At 41.7% G+C, this 9,319-nt stretch overlaps 1 protein-coding gene across 2 annotated transcripts in view; it reads right to left on the bottom strand.

Annotated features, from left to right (window-relative positions):
• Positions 1–744, bottom strand: part of Slco4c1 (solute carrier organic anion transporter family member 4C1) — a 56,905-nt gene extending 56,161 nt beyond the window's left edge. For both annotated transcript variants that reach the window (XR_011373718.1, XM_070031015.1), the window contains exon 1: positions 224–744. Coding sequence is in view for 1 of the 2 variants with exons in the window: in XM_070031015.1 (XP_069887116.1) it covers positions 224–557 (334 nt within the window). In the remaining variant the exon portion in view is untranslated. The remainder of the gene's footprint in view (positions 1–223) is intronic.
• Positions 745–9,319: the final 8,575 nt, after the last annotated feature.

Genomic DNA, 9,319 nt, shown 5'->3' with positions numbered 1-9,319 from the left:
GACCTCGCAGAGCTAGTTTGCGGTGCCGCCCCGGAGCCTCGTGTGGCAGACGCGGTCGGGGCGAGCGCGTGCGAGTTCCCAGGCCCCAGCCCCGGCCGCGCGCGCGCGCCTGCGGGGATCCCTCCGCACCCGAAGCTGCCCCTTGCCCGCGCCGCAGCCGGCTCGGGCGCCTCCGCGCGGGGGCCCGGCGGGCGCCCCCTAGCGCGCGCGCGCGGGACTTTACCTTGGGTGAGGGCCAGGAGGCAGTAGTGCAGCAGAAAGCCCCGGGGCGTGTTGCAGCGCTGCAAGCAGCGCGGGTGGAAGTTCCTCCAGCCGCAAGGACCCTCCTCGTACTCGGACGACTGCGGCCCCGACGGCTCGTGGGCATCCGGGGGAGTCGATGCAGGCAGGGGCGGCTCCGGCGACTTCTGGGGCTCCGGCGACTCCGAACCCTCTCCCTGGCGGTCGGTAGACAAGCCTGAGACCTCGACCAGAGAGGGCGATGCGGACGCGCGGCGCGGGGTGTCCGGGCTGGAGGGGACAAACGCCGGGTTCTCTATGCCTTTGGCGCCCTTCATGGCCCGGAGCGCTTCTCCTCGGCACTCCGGTGAGCCTCCTGGCAGCCCAGAGCCAGGTTCCTGAATGTTCCTGGGTGGCGCCTCCCTTCGACAGGTGACAGGAGAGCCCCGGGCGCGACCAGTTCCCGCCTCCCGGTCCTCCCACTTCTAGCGCGGCGGCGGCGGCGGAGGGGCTGCGGACCCTCCCGCGCGCCGGACCCCGCGCTGCGCACTGCGCGCCCGCCCGCCTGCAGGCCGGGAGGTCCGAGCGCCGCGGCGCCACACCTGTCACCGCGCGCACCAACCGGCATGCGCTGCGGGGGCGACCGATCGGAAGCGGCGGCCCCCAGGTGAGGGGGGCGGCCGGCGGCGCGGCGCTGGGGCCTCAGTCCCCGAGCCCGGGGACGGCGGAGAACAAGTAGAGATTGTGAGTCTGCGGTGAGCGCTGCCCGCCCCCCCCCCCCGCCCCGGTGCAGACAGAGAGATGTAAACACCATTGCATCAGGAAAGGCCACCGCAGTCTTCTTCCTGCGCTGCCCAGCAAACCAAGGATCCAGGACCCCAACAGGCAATGCAGCCACAGGTAGACAATTGCGCATTCCGAGAACAGCCTGGTAAGACTTTTACCTGCAGCTGACATCCACTTTCTCCCCGTCTTCATCCCCAGTCATAGAACCTCTCATTATAACCGTCAACCAAAGAAATAGAAACATACAGAGACAGACAGACACACACACAGAGACAGTGACAGACAGACATTCTCTGGGCTGTTTATTTCATGTGTAAGATCAACAGTGCTGTTTTTAGTGGAAATAATTTGAACCTGTGAAATGAAGAAAAGCAGTTTGAAGACCTTCACACCATCGGGTTAGAATTCACTCGTTCATGATGTCATTCCGCAACCAACAGTATTTATTGTTGAGTGACAAACATTCTGGTAGTCTCTTAAGTGTGCACCAACGAACAAAAACTGGCAAAAATCTCTGTCCTTGCTGGGCTTACATTCCAATAGAAAATAGACAATAAGTATAAAACAGTACACAGTGCATGGTATATATGATGATAAACAATATATATTCACTGCTTAGTGAAACTTTTCTGTCAACAATATGCACTATATTTGCTGGTTTGAGAGACTGCAATGTAAAATATGTAGACTCCTTTGATTAGACATATACCTGTTATTTGTTCCTTCACAGTAATAAAGTTCAAGTTTTTTGTCTTTTTTTTGGGTCCGGTCGTGGGGCCTGAACTCTGGGCCTGGGCGCTGTCCCTCAGCTCTTCAGCTCAAGGTTAGCACTCTACCACTTGAGCCACAGAGCCACTTCCGGCTTTTTTCTTTTTGCTTATGTGGTGCTGAGGAATCGAACCCAGGGCCTCAGGCAAGCAAGGCAAGCGTTCTACCACTGAGCCACCTTCCCAGCCCTAAAGTTCAAGTATTTTAAATGTCTGCTGTATACTAAATTAATATCATGTAGTCCAGCTGTTTTTGTCTATATTTTACACTATAAATGATATGATAAACATATATTCCAGGAAAGCATATACCAAGGAGTATCAGTAATTCTCCGAGGGTCACACAGCTCATAAGTGACTTGCCACTTGTGAAGAATTAGAACTCAGTTCTCTTAGCCTGAGCTTTGCATTTTTTTCCATTGTGAACTTCGCATTTTTTGTCCCTTAATTCATCCTGCTCTGAGACACAAACACATATTATATTTTTTCTGATATTTGTGAGGTTTTTAAAGACTCAATGCTAATTAGGTGCTGGTGTCTCATGCCACCTGTAACCCTACCTACTCTGGAGGCCACAATCTGAGAGGATCACTATGCTTAGCCACCCTGGGCAGGAAAGTCCTTGAGACTCTTTATCTCCAAGTAAACACTAAAAAATCCAGACACCGAGCCACGTTCAAGAGGTAGAGCAGGAAAATTGAGCAAGAAAGCTTAAGGATAGCACCTAAGCCTTGTGTTTAAGCCACCTGACATGCCCTAAAAAGAAAAAAAAAAAAGTCAGTGCTACTCTGTCTCAGCTATTTTGATGGAATCACCCTATTGATGGAAATGGACTCCAAGCCAACATCTTTGAGTGTAAATAGCTCTCACCATTTTATCTATGGGAACTAATTTACCCATCTAGAAAAGTTTGTTCTGATGTACTATTAAATCCGAGTAGCATAATCATTAGACATTTAAAATCATACTAAAGAGAAGTCTTCGCTCTTGTAGTGTTAGAATTTTGTCAAAAAATGGTATTAGTAAAAGTGGTATTACTTCATCATAAATGCATGTGGTTCTGAATGAGGGTGACATAAATACCATTTCCTAGTACCTTACAAACTGTATGCTACAATGAAGAAAGGAGGGAGCCTTACTTTTGCAAGAAAGATGAGAAAAGCTTTATAGGTTTTATCTTCTAGTAAGTCTATGGAAATTTGTCATATTTTAATTGTGGTCAATTTATGAGAAAGTCATTTTATTGAGCATTGTCAAAATACATAGCATGTTAAATTTCAGAAAGTAATTGAAAAATTTCTATTTAGTGGATTTCATTTCCTAGATATTTGTGTTGTTTGTGTGTGTATTTTGTTTGCTAATATATATACATATACATACATACATTTGTTTATTTTTGAGGCCAGGTCTTACTATGTTACACAAGTTGACCTGAATTCTCTAAGTAATCTAGGTTGCCATTAAACTTAGTCTTCCTACTTCAGGCTCTCCATTGCTGGGATTACAGGTGTATGTCACTATGACTGTGTCACAAGCTGTATTTTTGGAGTGTGGTAAGTGCAGACAAAAGTGTCCACGTTTTATAGTAAAACTCCTCCAACACTGCACACAAGAACAGATGCTGCTGCTAGAACTGGATTATAGTATCACCTATTAAATGTAATCTATTAAACCAAATTTCTTTTTATTTATTTTTTGGGGGGTCTGGTCATGGGGCCTGAACTCTGGGCCTGGGTGCTGTCCCTTAGTTCTTCAGCTCAAGGCAAGCGCTCTACCACTTGAGTCACAGTGCCACTTCCTGCTTTTTTCTTTTTGTTTATGTGGTGCTGAGGAATTGAACCCAGGACCTCAGGCATGCAAGGCAAGCACTCTACCACTGAGCCACCTTCCCAGCCCCTTAAAACAAATTTCTATTTAATACTTTCAATTGCACATAAAGATATGTGGAGAGGAGAGGAAATGCAGCTATATACTTTATCTTTTTGTTACACTAATCATGAAACACTAATGATTATATATAAGTGCAGGTAATCATAATTTTTAAAAAGAAAACAAATAGTTTTGTGTATGTGTGCCAGTACCAAGCTTGGACTGAGGGCTTCATACAGTCTTAAGCTTTCTTGCTCATGGGTAGCACTGTACCACTTAAGCCACACCTCCAGCTTGGCTTTTCCAGCCCTTTTTAAAATTTTTATCAATAAAAATTCATTGTACAAAGGAGTTTTATTATATTATTTCCATATATTTGTAACATGCACTATGATCAGAATTGCCTCTTATATGATACAATTTTAACCCCTTCCTTTACCACGTTTTCAAATGGTATTTAGTGGGTTATATAATGCTTTTTTATATATGTATGTAATGTATTTTGATCAAAACATTTTTTACTGAACAGCTGATGTGGATGGCTTGAATAGTCTTCAGTATGTTGTTACTTAATACAAGATATGGATCACAAAATCATAATCCTGAAGAGGGAAAAGCATTTTTACTGAATAAAAAGCAGCTATACTACAGTTCTTCATAGTCATGTCACACCCACAATTTATTATGTGCTTTTTGGGAAGTAGAAGGATGTGAAAGGTTATTAAAATTTTTATTCATCGAGCTATGAAGGACATCAAGATATCATTTGTTTCAGCAACCTGCCTCATAGAATTTTAATGTCAAATCCACCCTAAAGCTCAATGTATTCAGGAGAATTAAAAAAAAAAAAAACTAATTGCAGATGAGGACAAAGAAGGAACTTTCATGTATTCATTCATATATTCTTGTCTCCGTTTGGGGAAGTAAAAGGAAGTCTAATGTGAGGTTGAGGGAACAAGCAGATACTATAAATTTGTAAAACAATGTGCAGGGGGGTATAGGGGGGGATGGGAAGGGAGGGGAAGGGGAAACAAAGGAGGAGGCAACAATGCTTGATAAGAAACGTACTCATTACCTTGCTCATGTAATTGTAACCCCTCTGTACGGTATTTTCACAATAAAAAAATACTTTTGGTTACAACAAAAAGTTTAGTCAGAAGTGTGAGGCAATGGGCAGTTTTTAGAAAACATTAATGTTTCTCCTTTATAAGTACTTGTGGAAATTGCAGAGTATGCTCTTAAAGGAGACAAGCATGAAGATTTTTTTAATCTCACAAAAGAAGTATGAGAATAGAGAAATGTTTCAGTGGGCATCAGAAAAGAGACAGGAAGGATCTACTGTCCATTCACAGATTGAAGGAAAGTGATCAAGAGATTTATCAGAGTATGTGAAATTTATTGGGCCAAAGATAAAAGAAGTAAATACTTTTGACACAGTAGAGAAATGAAGATAATGATTTTTAAAGTAAAAGAAGAAAATAACATTAAAAGCATTATAAGTGGATTAAGGCATCCAGAGTTCATACTTGAGAGGCTCTCAGTGAGGCTGAGAGTCAGAAGATGGTACTTGGAAGCCAGCCTGAGCAGAAACGTTCATTTCTTTACAACTAATAGTTGGACTTGCTATTTCAACCGTGTTGAATTATTGTGCCAGGTCAACATGGTCAGAAAAATCTTAAGAGACTCCAGTCTTTACAGAAGGCAGCTGGACACCTTAGTCTATGCTTGTGATCCCAGTGAGGACAACAAGCCTAAAATTAAGCAGTTCCAGTTTCAAGACATATGCCCAAGTAGGAAGGGAGCCCCTCTGATGGCATGGTTCAGCAGTATGGCACCAGGTGAGAAAGCTCAGGCCCTGAGTTCAAACCCCAGTGCCACCAAACATTAAAAACTCCAAACATTACAAATAAGGAAGTAAATTCATCACTCAGACAAAATACCTGGGCACACACAAGAGATTTTTTTAAAAAGTGGGAAAAAGCAGAATGACACTAGATTGAAAAACTCTTCCATATGAAAGAATAAAGAGAAGTAAAAAGGAAGAGATAGAGCTACCCCTCATATATAAATATACAAGGTGCCCCACCCATTATTGCTTCAATCTCTTTAAAAGAAAATTCACCATCCAAGCAAAAATAAGTCTTTTGGGTTAAGGAGATGTTAAAAGGTTAAATGTCTGACATAACAATTCACAGAAAAATGGAATAAGCTGTAAATATCTTATGTGGGAACTGATATATGCATGTTTGATATGTGAAGTGATATACTATCCAAGGTGGAATAAGATAATGATTCATGCCTCAGACCAAAATTATTCAGAATTTGTCTGAATTTTATCATAGCCTTAAAAATTACCTTATATATGACCTTCTGGATATAATAAAACATGGGGTAAATGATGTTATTAAGAATAAAATCATTATTAATGAATTCCTATGGAGAAACTGATTAAAAGGTAAATGCCAACACAGACAGAGAATTTAATAAATATTTAATAAATTTAATAAATGTTTAGAACATGTGTTCTGATAGAATAGCAAACAACTCTATGTTCTTAAGGCAATGAATAAACTTTCTCTCCAGCTCATGAAAAGTTCACCATGGATTTTCCTTTTCATGAGGTCTTTCTAGAAATTTCTCCTAAAAAATGTGAATTCATAGATGCAAATTCTTTCCACTTTCTTGTTCTTTTAGAGCCTTATTTGTTTTTGGCAGGGAGAGGGTAAGAATACCTGGATACCTTACACTTAGCGCCTCACACTCTTCCTCACCTTTTTTTTTTGCTCAGAGCTGGCACACTATCATTGGAACCGTACTTCCAGGACTTTAGAGTCCTTTTCTTTCCATAAGTAAATAAAAAAAGAAAAGAGAATGTTTGCATTGGGTGTATCTACTGAGCATTGAGATGTATCACAAGGTACTTCTATTGATTTGTCACTGACCAGAAGTTAGTCACTTACTTTATCTGGATGTGAGAGGGCTCTGTCTGTAGTTGACCTGTATGCCCTGCTCAGAAGGAAAGTAAAATACTTAGTGAACACAGAGCACTGTATATCGAGCCAAATTATTGTTAATGCTTTGTGCAAGAGCATCAGGTACAAACAAAACAAAAAACCAACAAAGCAAGCTGAGATCATTTTTATTTTTAATTTAACATCAGCTTCAATCAAAGCTTGATGATGAGAGATGGGAGCAAATATCAAAATATAATACAGGTCAAAATATTTGAATTTTAAGGCACTTGCGGCTCATGCCTAACATCCTAGCAACTCTGGAGGCTGAGCTCTAAGGATTGTTAGACCAAGCTAGCCTGGGCAGGAAGGTTCATTAAGATTCTTACCTCGAACTAACTACCAAGAAGCAGAAGTGGAGCTGTGGCTCTGGAGTAGAGCACTAGTCTAGAGAAAAACAAACAAACAAAAAACCTCAAGAACAATCCCTAGGCACTACATTCAAGACCCAGGACTGACACCAAAGAAAGAGACAGAGAAAAACAGAGAGAGAGAGAGAGACAGAGACAGAGACAGAGAAACAGAAAAATAGTGAAATAGAGAAATAGAAAAAAAAAAAAAGAAAGAAATTGGGAACGTTACCTGGGAATAAAGTACAGTGGCACAGCTCCTGCCTACCATATATGAGGCCCTGTATTTGATCCACAGCATGACAAAGTAAAAGAAGAAAAAGGAAGAAGGAAAGAAAAAGGAGAGAAAAGGGAAGGAAGAAGGAAGGAAGGGAGTTAATTTTTAAGATGGGCATAACAACACACACCTGGAATCCTAGCGTATGGGAAGCTAAGGTAGGAAAGATTACAAAGTCAAGTTTATTCTGGATTATTGTTCAATGAGAGAGTGAGGAAGAGAGACAGAGAGAGAGAGAGACAGACAGAATTTGTAGCTATAATCTGTAAATATTACCTAAGGATTTAAAAAAAATCTATTCTAAGGAATTTAATGTAAGAGCAACCTCAATACCATGTGTGTATGTCATTTTTTTTTTCCTGCCAGTCCTGGGGCATGCATGGGCACTGTCCCCGAGCTTCTTTTTGCTCAAGGGTAGCACTCTACCACTTGAGCCACAGCACCACTTGCAGCTTTTTCTGTTTATGTCGTACTCTACCACTAAGCCACATTCCCAGCCCTGTTGTATATTTCAAAAAGTCTGAAAGCAAGAATATAACTACAAGTATTTACTTGCCATTTACTGACTGTGATCTCGGCCACATTCTCTCTGTTTCTTTTCATTTTCTCTTTTGTAAAGTGAAGTCAGTCACAGCTATGGCACACGGCTGTAGTGTGACAACTGCATAAATAAATTTAAAAATGTGTTTGGAAGAGTTTGGAGTCATGGAAATGACCCCAAATGATACTTCCTAAACTATTAAGCATCTAAACGTGAAAATATTTTACGAAGGGCTTATTATGTGACAGAGGGCAAAAATAGATAAGATGTTCTTTTTGAGCTTGTGTAGTAATGCATGGGAAAAACACTCTAAAACTTATAAAAGTAAGTGTATCTGAAGACATGTGTTACACAGATAATCATAAGATGATTATCTTATATGTCCTATAACCTCATGACTATGTTGTATAATAACATGGTGAATATATAGAGGAAGACTCCATGGCTGCTTGAGCTGGGGTGGCAAAGGGGAGGCCTCTCTATGGAGCTAACATTTAAACTGAGTTCTGAATGGGGAAGTGGGACATAGATCCAAACATACACAAAAATGTAGAAATGTATAAGCCATGTCAATATGCATTTTTGTTTTTGTTTTTGTTTTTGGTCCCTGAGCTCTTCAGTTCAAGGCAAGCATTCTACCACTCAAGCCACAGAGCCATTTCTGGTTTTCCTGGTAGCTAATTGGAGATAAGAGTTTCATAGACTTCTGCCTGGGCTGGCTTTGAACTATGATCCTCAGATCTCAGCCTTCTGAGTAGCTAGGATTACAGGCATGAGCCACCAGTGCCCAACTATGCTTTTAAAAAAAAATTAACAAATTCAGTCTTAAATAAGTAATGATATTTAATTCATAATTTGCAAAAACATTTCTGCTGTATAACACTGCAATTTGGGGAGACAAAAACAGATGCTAGTGTGGTAGCTGGTAGCTCACGCCTACAATCCTAGGTTCTCAGGAGGCTGAGACCTGAGAATCAGGGATTCAGGATTTGAGGATCAAAGCCAGCCTGAGCAAGAAAGTCTATGGCACTTGTATAACCAAATAACCATCAAAAAGCTGTGAGTGGAGCTGTGGCACAAGGAGCACAGCTGTAGCTTTAAGCAAAAAAAGCTCAAGAATACTGCCCAGGCCCTGAGTTAAAGCCCTAGGACTGGAACCAAACTAACTAACTAAATAAAGAGTAGATCCTATGATAGATTTGAATTCGGTTTAACCTAGGTTTAACCTTGAGTTACAGAGAGAGTGGGGGTTGGGGAGGAGGGAGAGAAAGAAAGGAAAGAAAAAGAAGGAAGGAAGGGAGGAAGGAGGAAGAAAGAGAGGAAAGAAAATGGTCAAGTTTCTGTACACACCAGATGTGTGGAAGGGGAAGCCAGAAATTCTTGTTCTATGCCATCATTTACCACTGGTCAATTCTCTTAGTTTACTTAGTTCTTGGTCCCAAATGCCTTCTGAAGCATGTACTACTATCCGTAAATTAAATCAAACAGAAGGAGGAAAA

The sequence above is a fragment of the Dipodomys merriami genome, unplaced genomic scaffold, assembly GCF_024711535.1.
Source record: "Dipodomys merriami isolate MVZ:Mamm:240054 unplaced genomic scaffold, mDipMer1.0.p SCAF_20, whole genome shotgun sequence".
Classification (NCBI taxonomy): Eukaryota; Metazoa; Chordata; class Mammalia; order Rodentia; family Heteromyidae; genus Dipodomys; species Dipodomys merriami.
The sequence above is the reverse complement of the archived record's forward strand: the minus strand, read 5'-3'. Positions and strand labels throughout refer to the sequence as shown.